Source organism: Alosa sapidissima, chromosome 16 (assembly GCF_018492685.1).
Source record: "Alosa sapidissima isolate fAloSap1 chromosome 16, fAloSap1.pri, whole genome shotgun sequence".
Lineage (NCBI taxonomy): Eukaryota > Metazoa > Chordata > Actinopteri > Clupeiformes > Clupeidae > Alosa > Alosa sapidissima.
Window position 1 is genome coordinate 28,200,293 of NC_055972.1, and position 18,080 is coordinate 28,218,372.

At 41.0% G+C, this 18,080-nt stretch overlaps 1 protein-coding gene across 3 annotated transcripts in view; it reads left to right on the forward strand.

Annotated features, from left to right (window-relative positions):
- ret (ret proto-oncogene receptor tyrosine kinase) overlaps positions 1 to 14,923 on the forward strand; it is a 28,786-nt gene extending 13,863 nt beyond the window's left edge. Inside the window, exons 3-20 of one of the 3 annotated variants that reach the window (XM_042065774.1) lie at positions 2,437 to 2,724; positions 3,402 to 3,640; positions 4,264 to 4,459; positions 4,723 to 4,922; positions 5,394 to 5,676; positions 5,962 to 6,093; positions 6,338 to 6,448; positions 6,681 to 6,791; positions 7,008 to 7,264; positions 7,413 to 7,560; positions 7,692 to 7,799; positions 7,919 to 8,133; positions 8,317 to 8,439; positions 8,535 to 8,605; positions 8,833 to 8,970; positions 9,397 to 9,496; positions 12,762 to 12,909; positions 13,925 to 14,923. In XM_042065774.1, coding sequence (XP_041921708.1) covers positions 2,437 to 2,724; positions 3,402 to 3,640; positions 4,264 to 4,459; positions 4,723 to 4,922; positions 5,394 to 5,676; positions 5,962 to 6,093; positions 6,338 to 6,448; positions 6,681 to 6,791; positions 7,008 to 7,264; positions 7,413 to 7,560; positions 7,692 to 7,799; positions 7,919 to 8,133; positions 8,317 to 8,439; positions 8,535 to 8,605; positions 8,833 to 8,970; positions 9,397 to 9,496; positions 12,762 to 12,909; positions 13,925 to 14,082 — 3,026 coding nt within the window. In that variant the 3' untranslated portion in view covers positions 14,083 to 14,923. Of the gene's footprint in view, positions 1 to 2,436; positions 2,725 to 3,401; positions 3,641 to 4,263; positions 4,460 to 4,722; positions 4,923 to 5,393; positions 5,677 to 5,961; positions 6,094 to 6,337; positions 6,449 to 6,680; positions 6,792 to 7,007; positions 7,265 to 7,412; positions 7,561 to 7,691; positions 7,800 to 7,918; positions 8,134 to 8,316; positions 8,440 to 8,534; positions 8,606 to 8,832; positions 8,971 to 9,396; positions 9,497 to 12,761 lie in introns of all 3 variants that reach the window. The other 2 variants (XM_042065775.1, XM_042065776.1) reach the window with 2 other exon arrangements.
- The last annotated feature ends 3,157 nt before the right edge of the window (positions 14,924 to 18,080 follow it).

Consider the following 18,080-nt stretch of genomic DNA (forward strand, 5'->3'; position numbering starts at 1 on the left):
AATATAATGGTTGCAGTTATGGCTCATGGGACAATGTAGGCCCCAAAGGCCAAAGGTCACTCACAACTTAATATAGTAAAATATAGCCATAGTGAAATTGTAGGGCAGCCGTGGCCTTCTGGTTAGTGCTTCGGACTTGTAACCGGAGGATTGCCGGTTTGAATCCCGACCACTAGGCACAGCTGAAGTGCCCTTGAGCAAGGCATCTAACCCCTCACTGCTCCCCGAGCGCCGCTGTTGTTGCAGGCACTCACAGTGCTGAGTGTTTCACTAATTGACGGATTGGGATAAATGCAGAGACCAAATTTCCCTCACGGGATCAAAAGAGTATATATACTTACTGTATACTGTTGTATGTTGACTTTAAATGGTTCTCATCATTGCTGGTTGCCTTTCCTTCCACTTACAGTGGTGTAGACTTAATGCAAATAGTTTGAGAATAATGGCTATGATCTCTGTCTGTAAAGCAACATTTGAGTTATTCTCACTGCTTGAAATGAGAAGTATAGCCTAACCATGTTAGATCTGTTGCATGAATGGCAGAGATAACTAACCAATTCCCTTCCTACAGTCATCTAAACAAGGCAATCAAATTCCAGGACCAGCATAGATGACTTTTTTTAATTCTTGGATAATCTTCTCTGGTGCCAATTGAGCATTTCTCAATTTTGGATTAAAAAGCAAAGTAACTTCAGTTACTGAGAATTGTACCGAGTAAAATATTACTGAAATTGTATTGGTAATGCCTTACATTACTGCATTACAGCAAAAAGCAATGCATTACTGTAATTACATTACTTTTTTAATGCATTACTCCCAACACTGCCGGTGAATTAGTGAACACACAGTGAGGTGAAGCACACACTAACCTGGAGCAGTGAGCTGCCTTGCTACAGTGGCACTCGGGGAGCAGTGAGGGTTTAGGTGCCTTGCTCAAGGGCAGCACGTGGATGTGGGCATGGGAGAGCAGTGCTCAACCACTTCCCCCGCCCACATTTTTGCTACTGGTCGGGGATAGAACCGGCAACCGTTTCGGTTCCAAGCCGAAGCCCTAACCAGTAGGCCATGGCTGCACCTAGTACCCCTAGTGACGCCCATGGCTGCTGGTTCCTGACACTGGTTCTCGGGATTGTTTTGAAAGGACCATGAACATGATAACGTTGAAATAACCTCATTGTGCAGCACACATTGAGTATATGAACATATCATAACATTTGTGTCATTGCTGTTGTATCATACAACTTCAATAAAGAGCCATCACTCTGAGAATAAGGTTGTAAATGATTATGTATTTTGAGGATTGTCAGTTCAGTTCAAATGGTGCCTTTTACTCACTTGCAAGTAAGTCCTACATTTATCCTGATATCTTTCACATTTTCCTGTTTAATATTTTGATATATGTGAATTTGTTAAAGATTCTCAGTCAACAGCAACATGCAACAGCAACATTAGCTCTGTCTTACAAAGCCATTACATATCCCTTAGCACTACTCTGTATCCTTGGACCTCACCAGCGATGCTGCTTATTCAGAGAATAGAGGCAGGTGCGTTAAGTGCACTTCCCTGATAGGAGACTTTGAGGTCAGAGGTGCTCTAACGTGCTCCTATATCTCCCTCCGCTGCCACAGGGATTAGTTAATCATTAGGCCACTTTACTGCAAGCCTTATGACATTCCATGCTGTCATGTCGCTTTATAAGTCTGCCATCAATACAAATGTTCAGAAAATATGTTTTATGAAGGATACTGTATGTGTGTCGAATTACAACAGCTAGGCCTACACTACCAGTCAAAAGTGTGGAGACACTTAGACATTTCCATTCCACTCCATTATAAACAGAATACCAGGTGAGATCATTTGCATTGTTTTTTTACTCAGGGCAGCAGTTTTCAGATTAAATGATGTGCTTAAGGGTTCTCCAATGTTTTCTCAGTTAGCCTTTTAAAATAATCTGAGATTAGTACACAGAATGTGCCTTTGCAACATTGGATGAATCTTGCTGATAATGGGCAATGTAGATATTGCATTAAAGATCAGACATTTCTTTCGCCAACAGTCGAGAACCCTTTGGCAATTATGTAAGGACATAATGTAATCTGAAAACTGCTGCCCTGATTAAAAAAACAATGCAAATTATCTCAGATGGTATTCTGTCTATAATGGAGTGAAATGGAAATGTCTAAGTGTCTCCAGACTTTTGACTGGTATTGTACATACACATGAACTTCTGTCTTCATTACAGCTTAAGCAGTGGGATATTTTCAGTGATTTCACATCTAACATTAACCTTAACACAAAGAAGCAAGTGAAAGCGCAGTTATAACTAAAAATATCAGGGTCACTATGACAGATAGAAAAAACAACATTTTATTTAGTCTCTTTAATTTATTCCTCTCTTCACTCTAAACTTGCTGCTTTTCTTACTTATGGTAACAGACCCCATGGGATCCTTCAAGAAGCTCAGCCTAAAGGCTTTTGTCGCCTACGAGCCAGTGCAGAGAGTCAGCTGCTACCTTCGGCCAACCGTGGAGATCAGCCTCATCCTCATCAATACCACAGCGCCCCCTTGTGACCAGATCAAGCTGGAGTCACTCTGTTTCCCTGACAAGGAAGTGACTCCTCACATCACAGAGAACCGTCTGCCGGGGCCTCTGTACAAGCTGAGGAGGCTGGCCAGGTCCCACCTGTGCCCAAATTACACCATCAGCTACGGACTTGATGCAGGTAGGTAAACCTGGGCTCGTCATATTCCATTCTGCTGTTTTGCACCCTGTTTCGCTCAGTAATGATGTGTTAGTGAGAGATGATGCATCTGTAAAGGTGTATCCTTTCATAACTAAGCATAGTAGACTAATAAAATATTTAACTGTGTTTATGTATACATATAGATAGGTAGGTCATTCATAGGTAATGAAAAGAATATATATATATGGGATTTTTCTAGCCTTTATTGATAGGACAGTGGAGACTAGACAGGAAATGAGTGGGAGAGAGATGGGGAGTAAGATGGATAAATCAGGCCAGGCTTGATCCTGGCCACCTTGTGGGCACCTTGTGGGCACTGGACCCGTATGTGATTTGGGATGGCACCATTACTGTTCTATTCCCCTTCCCCCTCTAAAATGTTTTTTCTTTTTATTGCTTATTTTGTTTTGGCTTATTTGTACATTTCACTACATCTATTGTCTACTTTCTCTTTTGTTGTTGTTTTATAGTGATAGTAAACTTGTCAAAGTCATCATCACTGAAAATGAGGACTATACGGTCCGTGTATATACCCTCAATGAACTTCTGAGAATAAATAAAGGTTGAATGGATGAATGAATGAACAAATGAATGTTTCTATCCATGACTAATGAATCCTTTTGCATTTTGTTGTATTATGGTGCTCCCCTCTACAGACGACCCTATTCCGTTTGAGGTGGACGACACCACCTCTGAGCTGCTGGTGACCCGGCCGGTGGACAGGGAGGAGCGGGAGGTGTACCGCATGCAGGTGGTGTGCATGGTGGAGACCAACGAGACCATACACAAACTCTTCCTCCCAATGCACGTGAACGTCTACGATGAGAACGACAACGCACCGTACATAAACGGCACGGACACCGGGGACGTGGTGGTGGAGTTCAATCGAATGAAAGTGAGTGCACTCTTTTGTTTGTTTCTCAGCTCCTTCAATAACACTTTTATTAGCCTTGAATGGGAAATGTACTGTATGCATACTAGTCAAGCATTACCTTGACCTGACGTAATTGGACAGAAAGTTTTTTTGTGATTTCAAAAAAGAAGCCCTGGAACAGTATAAAGATTTATTTTTTTATTATTATCTCAGGCTCAATGTCACTTGCAGGCAAAGACTGCATTGTGCTATTTTAAAAATGTCTGAACATAATTTCCTCTGTGGCTAAAACCTGCTTGAATCAGCAGTTCTATAGCACCCTCATTAATATATGGACTAATCTCTTGTCTATAATTAGCAAGTGTTTCGGTTAATGGGATATTCAGTGTCTCCTCCAAAGATATCAAGTAGCTTGATGCTTCACGTAAATTGATACTAGCCAATATCTTGGCTGTGATAATTGGAAATGTTGACAACACCATTTATGAGAAACGGCTCATGGGTGTCACATCATACAATGACGAGCAGAATTACAAGTGTGCATATTTCTTAATAGTTGTATGAAAACACATGGCCCATTGCTTCTGCCTTTCACTGTGCAGTGTTAGTCATTAACATGACATGCTAACCTTTTGTTTTTGTAGGGAGCCGTTTTTGGCAACTTGACTGTTTACGACAGAGACACCACGCCCGTCTACCCCAAAGATCATATTCAGAACAAACTTACAGGCACCATGCTCACAAACGACACCTGGATCAAAAACACGTTCTCTGTGGCCCATTCCCTCAGAGAGGAAAAGGCCATGTTTGGCAATGTGCGGGGCACCGTCCATGAGTACAGTAAGTCAGATTTAAAAAGTCTGCTGCTGATATGGAACTATTTTTCTATTGGCTGGAGAGTGAGATGTTTGATTAGATATTTGATATATTAGATATTTGAACCTATTGATCTTTGATTGTCAAAAAATCCTTAGTATCATTGAAATCTTTCAATGTAATAGTCAAGTTGTGCATGTTTAAGAAAATTCTGTCCTTATTTCTTCAGGGATTGAGAGATGATAGAGACTGACTGGTTAATTCTGTCTATTTCACTGTTTCTTCAGAGCTGACCCTTGCCAGGGACCTGTCTGTCACGGAGAATAGATCCTTCCAGTTGGATTATCTGTTGACGGACAGGACATTTACTGGTGGGAATGGGAGCGTAATACTACACTTCAACGTGTCCATCCTGCCTGTGCCCATTCGCTTCACCAACATCAGCTATGTGTTCAACATCTCAAGAAAATCCACTGTTTACTCAAAGGTGTGTGACAAATCTTCAGTAACTTTACTGACGGTTGCCATTGTTGGTAGTGCAGTATTTGGCAATCTTTTTTTCAGTATGATTAACCTTTCTTTAAAATAATATATGTATTAATTTTCACTTTTACAACAAGTAAAACATGGATCCATTCTGAAATCCACTGAAGAAAACAAATAAACAAACAACCACACTTCAAACAAACAAACCAAAAACATGACACTCCAACTTATACAAACAACAACAAAAGTTATAAAAATTAATGTGCACTCAGCCCTCCATTATCAAGACCTTTCAGAAAATCACTGCAACATGATGGCAGATACATCAAGCAGCGATCAAGCAGTATTTAGCGATCTTAAATGTGTTCAAGCACATCATTGTTTTTGTACAGTATGCAGTAAACATGTTAGTCCAAACAAAAAAAGAAGTACATATACTGTATACTTCAACATGCATTATGTTATATTTCAGATCGGTAAGGTGTGTGTGGACAACTGCCAGAAATTTCAGGGCATTGATGTGGAATACCAGCTGGAGATTGTGGACAGGAATGCGTCTGTGGACCTGCAGCCATGCTACGCAGCAGTGGGCATTGTCCGCAGTCTGAGGGAAGTTTCGGGGGTGCTGTTTGTGAACGACACTGAGGTGTTTCGCCGGCCAGAATGCCAGGAGCTTCAGTATGTTGTGGTTGCCCAAGAGCAGCAACTGCAACTACAGGCCAGGACCCAGCTGATTGTCATCTTTGAAGAAGAATGTGAGTCTTTACCATTTTCTCCCTCACACATGCAAGAAAACACACGCACATAGTCTCTCCCTCTCTCTGCCTCTGTATTTAAATATTGACCTTTTACAATAAATGAAAGACACACACTTTTCAGTAATATTCCAGTGGTTAACAATGTCACAAACACTGTCTTTAGTAATCTACTAAAAAGAGGACTCTTGACTGCTTGAGAATGCCATGACTTACCAAATAATATTACCACACCAAACTGAATAAATTGACAGCCCATTCAACCATTGGACTTTTGATGTTTAGCAGATAAGCTGGACTCTTCGGAGCAGCGTATTCTGTCATGTGCGGAAAAGAAGAAACAAGGGGAATGTGAGGCATTCCGGGGATTGGGAACGCCGACTGGGAGATGCCAGTGGAGACAAAGCACAGAGAAAGGTTCACAACCCCGACTTTTTGACTTTCACTCAAACCCTCTCCCACACTGCCACCTTCTTCTTACATGATCTGATCTGCATAGAGTGGAGGACCTGCCTCCATTTTTAAAGAAACTAATAATCTACAGGAGGTTTACTGTGTCATTTTCTACTTACAGTGGCAGCCGATTTTTATTTATTTTGACAATGTTTGAGAAATGTTTTTCAGAGATATTTTGTGACTTAAATTCCTTGCGCCACCACAGGCATATCCCAGAATTACTCCACCTGTTCTCCCGATCTGCGGACGTGTCCAGATGGGTTCTGTGATGCAGTGGAGAGTAAAGACATAATCATATGCCCTCAGGACTGCACAAGTGAGCATCACAGCAGACTTAGCTGATGAGGGGTAGTTAGAAATGTTAGAAATAAATACAGTGCACTGCAGCTACACACAGAATAAACATATCTTATTATGTTAAATGATGTATTATGGGCTTATTATGTTTGTGCCATTATTCAGATGCATTATATATTTCATCATTGGAACTATGGCTCCATTTTAGGATATACTGCTTTGCTAATTTTCCTCCTTTATCTGTTGTGCAGGAGAAATTGTTGGTGGCCATGAGAAAGGGCTGATGTTTGGAATCAAAGCTGGCTATGGAACCTGCTACTGCTATTCCGAGCGGTGCTTCTGCGAAAAGGATCCTATAGAGGGTAATATGCTCATATTTTAATTATATATTTTTACTTATATATTATATAAATATTGAATATTACCAGTATGTAGTGATACCTTGCCACCATGAATCATTTTGTCTGTGAAATATTTTTGAATGTACTCTTGTGCATCGTCAGTCAGACAGAATGGGATCAAAGTTTTTTGGATGTGTCACAATTTATAATGGATCTCTCGACTCTGCTTCTCTGCAGAGGCCATGTGTGATGACGTCTGCAAGACCATCATCGCCACGGCCGTGCTCCTCTCCTTCGTCCTCTCCATCCTCCTCTCCTCCTACTTCATCCATCGCTACCACAAGAGCACGCCCAAACCGCCCATTGCCTCCGCCGAGATGACCTTCCGCCGGCCCGCCCAGTCCTACCCCATCAGCTACTCGGCCAATAACGTGCGGCGAGGCTCTCTGGACTCAATGGAGAACCAGGTGGCCATCGACACGTTCAAAATACCGGTAAGGGATGCCAGTTCAGTTACTAACCTTAATGTGTTATGATCTTGCACCTACTAGCTTGAAAAGTACTGGTAAGCGAACCATATGGTGTTTTTATACAGTAATTTTCTTAATAAACACTTCCTTTGTTTTTATGGTCTGCCATCAGGAGGATCCAAAATGGGAGTTCCCTCGTAAGAATTTGGTGCTGGGTAAGACTCTCGGGGAAGGAGAGTTTGGGAAGGTGGTGAAAGCAACAGCCTTCCGACTGAAGGGGAAAGCTGGATACACGACTGTTGCTGTTAAAATGTTGAAAGGTAAGAGCAAATTATCAACACAAAATAGGTTAGATTGTAATAAGTGATCTCTGGAACAATATAGTAATTTCCTTTGGTATTAATACAATTCGATCTTGCTTTATAACGTGTCATTTCTCTGTTTTCCTCAGAAAATGCCTCTCACAGTGAACTGCGTGACCTTTTGTCTGAGTTCACCCTGTTGAAGCAGGTCAACCATCCACATGTCATAAAGATGTACGGTGCTTGCAGCCAAGATGGTAAGACTTCATCAACCTCTTTTTTCTTTTCTTAGCCCCAGACCTTGATCAAAAGTTTCAGACCACGCTTTTGTTGCTCAAATCTGTATGCTGGGCTTCTGTTCCTGCCATGCCTTCAGGTCCTCTGTATTTGATTGTGGAGTATGCCAAGTATGGGTCCCTGCGTAACTTCTTGCGAGAGAGCCGTAAGGTGGGCCCCAGCTACATGGGCAACGATGCCAATCGTAACTCCAGTTACTTGGAAAACCCAGACGAGAGGGCACTTACCATGGGCGACCTGATCTCCTTTGCCTGGCAGATTTCGAGAGGCATGCAGTACCTGGCAGAAATGAAGGTACGTATAGGGAGTCGTTTGAGTAATAACTTTGTTATAGTGAGGGTAGGAGTGGATGTCTTGTTTTACTGAGATTAATTATGTTTTATTCAATGCCAACTGTGTTCCACTTGAGGCTGCACTTAGAATGTAAAGAGGGCTCTCTGACAAATTGTATTTTCTTTGTCGACATTTGCTTTGCAGCTGGTGCACAGGGACCTTGCCGCAAGAAATGTTTTGGTGGCAGAGGGGCGGAAGATGAAGATTTCAGACTTTGGTCTGTCACGAGACGTGTATGAGGAAGACTCCTATGTTAAGAGAAGCAAGGTAACATTAATTCATCTTTTCATTCATCAGTATAAAGACTGAAGAGAATAATCAGTTACATTTAATTATTTTGTTTTATTTCTTCTTTTTCTCAGGGTCGCATTCCCGTCAAATGGATGGCCATAGAGTCACTGTTTGATCATATTTACACAACCCAAAGTGATGTGTGAGTACAAACTGTTGCTGTCAAAACATTTAACAACAAATACATATACGTAATTATATCCATATGCCTTATTTATATTTAGCTATGGTTCATTTAAGGTTAATAGGTTACCAGGGACTCAAAATGAAAAAAATATAAACCTTTGCTTACCGTGATTATTGCAACATATCTCAACAGTACAGGTGATCAGCCGTTAACATGATATTATATTATTACTTTCCCAACAGCTGGTCGTTTGGTGTGCTCCTGTGGGAGATTATGACTCTGGGAGGAAATCCTTATCCAGGCATTGCACCCGAGCGTCTCTTTAACCTTCTGAAGACAGGCTACCGCATGGAGAAACCAGAAAACTGCTCTGAAGAAATGTATGTTCACTATTCTAAACTCATTTACTTGTGCATGCAGTGTATCACTTGTACACATTATGAATGACTTTTTAAATAGTCTTACATATATATTATTCATTATTCACTTGTTGTCTAACAGGGAGGCTACACCGGGGGCACAACTGAAGTGCTCCGTCGCATTAAATAAAAATAGTTATTGGAAGACTGGTCTATTTTTTTTCGAACGTACTGTATGTGCCGCTATTACGTCTGGTGTAGCCAGCTCCATTAGTAGAAGCTAATTGTTGCAGCAGACGCTACGCGAACAGAACACTTTAGTTACGTGCCCGATGTAGCCTCCCAGTTATCCATGCACTCTTTTCCTTATAGTCATGAACAAACATCAAGTCATGCAAACATCCTGTATTGTGGTATGCGACTGAAGTAATTGTTTTTCTCCAAAAGGTACAATCTGATGCTCCGATGCTGGAAACAGGAATCAGACAAACGACCAACATTCTCAGAGATCAGCAAGGAGTTGGAGAAGATGATGGTGAAGAGCCGAGTAAGATCAAAGCTCACTCACTCACTCTGTTCTCTCCACCCCACCTCTCCACACACAACATTCACAAAAATGAATTAGCCACTCCAAATCAGTTTTGAGGAACATTATGCACACATTTTCTTTTGAACTTGTTCTCCTCCTTGAGATTTTAACTCCAAAATCCCTAGACTCACATAGTTAATTCACCTCTACAACCACTATCGTCAGCCTGAAGCTGCATACATATGGGGTGCCGAATGTAAGCATTTTCCTCACATTTGAGACAGAAATTAATGTAAAACAACACGTTATATGTAATTGTCAACAATATGTTCAAATGTAAAAAATACATGTTAAATACTATTATATATAAATGTCATATCTAACCGTGCGATTGGTGCCGTGCGATTTGAAGCCTCTGCAGTGGGCGTGGTTTCCTTGGGGATTTGAATATTTTCTAAATTTAGCTTTACACTTGCCGACACATTTAGATATAACATTTAACATTTAGATAGAAATGTAACATTTAGATTTAGATATTACATATATATAGAATATTTAACATGTTTTACATTTAAACATACTGTTGACAAATACATAACATGTTGTTTTACATGAATTTCTGTCTCAAATGTGAGGAGAATGCGCTAAATGTTTTATCAGCTAAAAAATTGTAACCGAATTTAAATGAGCTAAATGTTGAAAATTCATCAGCTAAAAAATTGTAATCAAATTTTTACAATCGGCACCCCATACATACACACTGCTGAAGATACGCTCATCACCTCACGCTCATCACCTCAACACATTTTAGGCAACAAGCGACAGGTGAAATAATGAAATAATTGTCGCATTTCACACCACCAGTGGTTATTTCATCTATAATAGCTGAATTATATTAATATTTCACAGTCTCTCATCGCTAGTCTCTTCATGTCTGAATGAGGCTTAAACATCACTGGTGAACTGTAACCAACATCATTATACACACATTTTGTCATATTTGGCTCCTGGAGAGTTTAACTCCAAAACCCCTATACTACACCATTGGTTCAGTCACCTCTACACCATCGCAGTCAGCCTCTGCTTAATGGGTGGTGAACTGTAGGCGAGGATCACATCAGCCAGCGGCAAGCGGCAGCGGCAAATGTAATGCAACGCTCAGACCATAATAAGTCTTATCTCGTTCCTAAGCAACACAAACGGTTTGTCAATTGAATACGCTCGTGTTGCGCTTTGAAAGTTGAACCAAGTTCAACGCTCAGCTTGTTCAATGCTCGCGTTATGCCAGTGTTGCCACCGTTCCACTGCCAAACCGGCAAACGTAATGCAACGCTCAGACCATAATAAGTTATATCTCGTTCTTAAGCAACACAAACGGTTTGTCAATTGAATACGCTCGCGTTGCGCTTTGAAAGTTGAACCAAGTTCAACGCTTAGCTTGTTCAATGCTAGCGTTAGGCTATGCCAGTGTTGCCACCGTTCCACTGCTGAACCGGCAAACGTAATGCAACGCTCAGACCATTATAAGTTTTATCTCGTTCCTAAGCAACACAAACGGTTTGTCAATTGAATACGCTCGCGTTGCGCTTTGAAAGTTGAACCAAGTTCAACGCTCAGCTTGTTCAACACTAGCGTTATGCCAGCGTTGCCACCGTTCCGCTGCCGAACCCTAGAGAACAATAGGAAACCTGCTGCTTGCTGCTGGCTAATGTGATCCCCGCCTAACTGAGGGGCCGTTTACACGAAACCGCCGGTGAATTTTCTCTTACCGCTTTCACACCTTTAACGACACCGGCAAGAAAAAACTTTGCGTGTACACACAGAGTTGTAACCGGCTAAATGTGCTGTAGTGCATGCCAGACCAGTCGATGGCGCCGCTGTGCAGAAGCTTCACGATAATTTCGCGTGAATCGCGTAGAAGAAAACATTGTTGAAACAGTTTGTTAAGCCAGAGAATGTCTAATAAGGGCTCTGGTTAAGCAGTCGCATGAAATAAGGAGACTACAGACAATTCGGTTTTCAATTCAACTGTTAAACTAATAAAGTTAATTTTCAAGGTATGTGACTGGTATGTGAAATTTCAAATGCTTAGCCTACGCATTGCATTAGGTCTGAGCACCACTGGAGAAAACACTAACATGCGGTAAGCTAATGTTTAACTGAGTTAAGCTAACGTGTGCTTCTAACTTAGCCACTAAAGGCTGATAGGCGTACATTGTGCACATAAATCATGACAGGGGAAAGAAAAACATTTTAATATGATAAATAAATGGTTTGGTTTGTTTTGACAAGCAGCATGTCAGATCGAGTGCCGTGGCTGAGTTGAGAGGTGGGACTATGTCGTCATAAAGTTGCCGGCTTCGCACCTACAGGCGTCGTCTACACGGCGAAAGTTAGCCGGCGGTCAAAAGTTCCCACCTCAGAAGCCGGTTTTAAAAGCTATCGGTTTCAGTCTTCTAAACTGCCGGCGTCGTGTACACGCAAGGCGTAACCATTAACAAAACCTCACCGGTTTCACAAAAACCGGCATCGTGTAAACGGCACCTGAGTTGCTCTCTCCCCAAAGGAAAATGTCTTGTCTCGAAGTGTCTTTTTATTTGTCTCGTGGCAATTAAAGCTCTTTGTGAGATTTTGCAGCTAAGAGATAGCCCTCCTCTTGCCTCAGCCCATGTCTAATTTAAGTTCAACTTAAGATCTCAAAATATTATGATTTTCCTCCCAAACTATTTCTATTTTGCCTTTTATTCCTAAGGGTCCCTTAGAAGAAACAGGTGAAATCTCATCTCATTTCTAATTTTGCTTTCCTAAGGACAGTCACGTCATGTCTGAATACAGCTTTAGCATCACTGATGATGAACTGTCATCTCCCTATCAGGATGATCTGGACCAAGCAGCCTGACATTTTATCGTCAAAATCCCTAGACCCTCAACTCTACAACTACAGTCCACCATAGTTAGCAGGCATGCATGGAGCAGTGGTAACGTCACTGCCTGACAATTTGATTAACCTGGATTCAATTCCCGAACTTGCCATTGCAAGTCTGTGTGGCTTTGGATAAAAGTGTCTGCTCATTACCAGTCAACTTTAACTTTTAGTCAACCTCAGCCTTGGACTGTGCATCAAGAGAGCTTTACGTCGAGTTATTATTAGGCTATAGCCTAATTATTATTTGTCAACAACAAAACACAACACAGTATAATTAAGGGAGAGCAAAATACTCCCATTACAACTGGTCAATCAATGAGCCTCACTGATAACCAAGTTCCTCTCTCTCCCCATCAGGATTACCTAGACCTGGCGGCATCCACGCCGGCTGACGCGCTCCTGTACGACGACGCACTCTCCGAGGAGGATACACCACTAGTGGACTGTAATAACGCCCCTCTCCCTCGAAACCTCCCTTCCACTTGGATTGAAAACAAGCTCTATGGTAGAATTTCCCATGCATTTACTCGATTCTAGTGACAGAAAAAAACATGAGTTGTCTTTTTTCTGGCAATTTGTGCTTGGCTCTGTGTAGGGAGTGGGTGGTAACCGTGGTGATAGTGGTGGCATGCTAACCAGTGATCTTCAGTCTTTAGTGACAAACTTTTTGATTGTCTTTGATATGTGAAGGGGAGAATCGGCTGTCTAATTTTAACATGGACCTGCTTCTGATGTACGTGAAGCTTAATAAAGTAACAGTGACAAACATTTTGGAAACTGTACCATTTTTATTATTTGCACTGGTTAAATGGACTGTGGCTTTTAATTATTATTACTTAATATTTATTTTGTATATTTCATGCCAGCAGTAGTACCTTTATGACATCACCACCATATGCAATGTTTTATTTTAATTTTAGAATACTTATCTGCAATATAAAAAGGAATACATTCGAAACAGGTCCTATGTAAGTCAGTTATTTATTTGGTTTGGATTACAAACTGTCCTATGATTTCTGTACCTTTTTGTACATAGTGATTAAATGTATATATGGTTTCTGCATTGCTGAACAGAGGAACAGTAAGGCTTTTCAACTGAATTCTTCTGAATATGAACATAAACAAAAAACAAATTAAGAAAAAATCTAGAAACAATCAGTCGTAAGCCCTTAAATGTATTTAGCAATAATATCAGACACAATTCTTGTGATTAGTCTTCCACTACAAGCCTCATTTAGAGGAGTGAGCTTTATTGAGCTTGCATGTTCAAAACAAGGAAATCATGGCAGATCTACATTACATAGTGCTTACCCGTATAGTTTTTAAAATGATATCTCTTTTGTCCACATGTAGAGATTGCAATCACATCAGGTTATTCACCTCTATAGTCCAATTGACAAGACATTGTCCTACACACCATTAAGTCCACTTTAATCAGAGATTTTGTTGAGAGCCTTACTGTCTGTACTCTACATGCCAGTCACCCTCCGTGCGGACAAATGATATGTTCTCGTTTTTAGGCATGTCATACCCCAACTGGCCAGAGGGGAGCCCGGTACAGCTCAACAGACTTGATGGCACTAACCCTGTCTTTTCAAGATATGCGAATGATAGTGTTTATGCAAACTGGATGGCTTTGCCTACGTCTGCAAAAATTGTGGACAAGCTTGACAGTTAAAAAGCAAAAACAGCATATGGAAAAGACTCAAACAACTGAACAGATATGTATATTTATAAATATATATATATATATATTGGAAGAAAATGATGTGTACATATATTCCCTGATGCTAAAGGTGGCTCCCTTTTATTTCTGTTGCACGAGCAATTCAAAATGAAGATGGATGTTACAGTGTACAGCCAGATGGCTGGAAACTCTTGTACTGTGCCATGCTTCAAACAGCACCTTGGTATGTCATTTGTTACCTCAAGGTCCTGTCGGCCATCTTGTATTATTGCATGACTGTATTCACGGTTCAGTGTCCAAGTTAATGTCTTTCAAGTGCCTGTGCAGCTTCTATTATATCCTCCAGTTTAAATAATAAAACTGTTTAGGACTACGAAGATCTAGTTTCCAGCCCAGGAATGAAAGGAAGTGTCTTTTCCATCACTTCCTTTACAATATTTTGTGTGTGGATGAGAGAAGAATTGACACAGCATTCATCTGGAGAAGGTGCAAAAAAAACAAATCATCTACAGCATATGACAGGTTTATATTGAAGGGAAATTCTTTATTTTTCTTATGTGTTGATGTTCTTTTAAAAAATGTTCCAGATGGGATTTGCCAAAGATACTTTTTTCAATAATTTCCTCAACTTGTGAAAAACTGTCATTACATGCTCTATTAAGGATGTGTCTGAACCTGTAGATAATTGGCGTGTCCATTGTAGTATCATGCTATGATTTACTGTTGACTTCTCTGTGTCATTATTTGTGCAAAAACAGACCAATGAGTGTGATTACCAGTTATGTTGTTATAACATGATTATGTTACCATCAATAAAAATGTTCCAACATAGGTTGCTTTGGTTTCGTGTGGAGTTTGAGGGTTTGATATCACAATGTTTCCCTGTTTCCCTTATGAATTAGTGTAACATGATTAGCCTACCCCAGTAAAAACAATTAAGCGCCTCCTCTTGGTGTTCACTTTGTCACTGTTGTTGACAAATAAATTCAGGGTCAGTTTTGTCAGCTCTCTCAGCTGTGTAAGTTCAGTGGATATGGAATCTGTGGTGTATATTTTAAATTGGTAAGAGTACATTTCTTTGTGGCATGGGTGTAACTAGACCCTTTTTTCTGGGGCACATTTCCTAGTACTGAACTGCTGTGCCCCAGTAAATAATTAAGGTTTTTATAGGTCTTTGGCAGATTATTATTATTATCATTAGATTGGACCATGCCCCAGTAGAGTTTTGGGTCTAGTGACACCCCTGCTTTGCAGTTTTCTTTTAAAGCCTGCAAGTAATTCAGGGAGTGATGATTGCATAAAGTAGTATAATACATGGCATCAAAGGTATTATAATGTGGTAAAACACGTATTTAGTTACGCTTGTGGTGAGGATGGCAAGATTTCAAATTTCAACAACTGCTCTTTCATTCATTGATGCTGAACAAATTAGGTCACAGTTCCTTTTTTTTACAAAGGCCTATTCAGTTCATCATTTTGTCATCCAAGTTTGCCATGGCTGACATGTGTGGCTAATACACGCACATGCTACTAGTGATATAAAAAGAACACTAACACTAAAATCTCTATCTTAAATCATGACAAACTGATTGTCTGTATATATAGCCAGCACCAGGTATACAGATTATAAGAAGTTCCGGAGTGAGAGTGAGAAAGACATAGAGAGAGAGAGAATGCATGTGTGAGTAGGCTCTGTGTGTGTGTTTTCTTGCATGTGTGAGGGAGAGAGAGATGAGGCCTTCTTATCTCTAAGTCTGCAAACTGAAATAAGCACTCCACTGGAACAGTTTTCTTTTCATCAGTGAGAGAATAATGTCAGGCCTATAAGCACAGCATTAGTGAACGAGTGCTTACTTGCCATTTCCGGCCAATGAATGACTTTGCAAAAGATGGGTGCCACTAATGGATGCTGCCTTCATTATGATAAATGGTCTTACAAGTCATAATAGGAAGGAGACTGGTCAAACTTCACTCCATTATGGGCTCAGTGTGGACCTATGCGCCTGTTTGGGAAAAGTCTGTTTGCACACACTGGGATAGTATATATGTGTGTGTGTGTGTGTGTGTGTGTGTGCCTGTATGTGTGTATGTGCGTGCGTACATGTGTCTGTTTGTGTATGGGCATATGTGTGTCTGCATGTGTGTGTGTAAGTCCATTTGGGATTTGTGTGGGCTATATGTACAGAGGGATCCATGAGGCATACACAAAGATATTAGGTGGGGATATTGGTATTGTTAGCCTACTTTTTAAATAGATTGCAACATTAACCCATGACAATGTGCCTACAGGTCTAGCCTATACAGCCTATACAACTTCTGATTTATAAATCACACCCAAACCTTTCCTTGTTGAGGCCAACACAGTCATCAATACATTTCAAATGAAATTTATATCATGAAGCAGCCTATACTTACTGTCTACTTCTGTGACGATCCATGGTCCCTGTTAAGACACCAAGACATGGAAACTAAAGGAAACAGATCCAGAGATGGGTACGGCATGGGGAGAGACAACAAGGGAGAAATGCAGGACCCGTGGACACAGTCTCCATTGCAAACAACCACCACGCTCAGAGTTACCATAACCATTATCCCCATCCAAACGACTTCTCAGCCTGGCCCCCGCTGTCCAGAGGCCTTGCTGTTCCACAGGTGATTTACCCTAACCCTCGTCACGCCAGACCTGCTGTCTATGGAGGACATATGCAAGCTGATGAATGGCATCCTCCTGACTACTAATACATGAAAGGTTCCCAGAAGAAGCCAGACAAATCTTGGCAGCTGCATGAACTGTTGAAAAGAGAATACGGACACCCCAAAGCATTTATATGTCTTCAACGTCACTGCTGTGTGTGTGTGTGTATGTGTGTTGTTGTTTGTCAGGTGTGTGGGGCATCCTCCCAAGGCAGTACTTTTCCCACTCAAGAGCCTCTGTGTCTTAGTCCTACCCCTTGGAGGCCTTTCTGACCAGTATAACCAAACAGATTAGAACGCAATTGAGCACAATTAGCTTGCTTGCTTGTAACAGTTAATGATTTTGTATCTTAATAAATCTCGACAATCAGTGAGATTGAACAAAGAAAGTCCAATTTAGTTTGATTTTTGTCGTGTTCCTGATTGCATTTATAATATAGTTGTGAAGTCTGCTAATGCAACCTGCCCATACCCAGAAGGTGAGCCCTACCTCCTACTTATGTAAAAAAAAAACCCAACAAAACCCTGTTTTAAAGCTGCAGTTGGCAAGATTTTTTTGATCATATTCACTGAAATCAACACTAAGCTCCGACAGAACAACATAAATCAGCCGGTTTTAGAAAAAAAACCCCGCACCTCTACCTCCACCTAGAGCCTGTTATTTGTTTTGCAAAAATCCACAGCTCCCGGTTCTTCTGGTCCAATCAGAGCAGGGCTGTGTGAGATCTGACTGTCAGTCACAGTCTGGTGCAGTCTGGTGCGCACTGACAAGCACGAACTCCATGAGAGGGTGCTCGGTGGTAGTGGGGTAGGGGCATGAGAGTTGTAAACATATACACGGGTTTCCGTTTACCAACAAAACTAGATGCGCACGCAACCGTGGGGCAGAAGACGCTTGGTGGCCGTCCACAACGTTATAAATTTAACCCAATAGTCGGCTGCTGTAAGCTACAATCGCAATTTTTTGTATACCCCTGTTGTCTCAACATAACATCTAATTTCAGACTATCAGAGGTTGCATTATTAATATAACATTGTATTTTGTCATTTTTGGCGAAGACATGCATTCCGTTAGGGATATTGAACATATTGAACATTCTCTAACCATCGTGATTTCGAATTGGTGCAGTTTTCAGCACAAAAACTCATTTTATTATTTGCATGGAGAGCACTGGTCTATGCTGTTCTATGGTGCTTTCTGCCTCTTAGTTGCGCACACATGTTTTCGCGACGTTGCATAGAAATCCATGTATACAATTTTGGCTAAGTCCCCTCAATCTATCAGACTTGCCAAC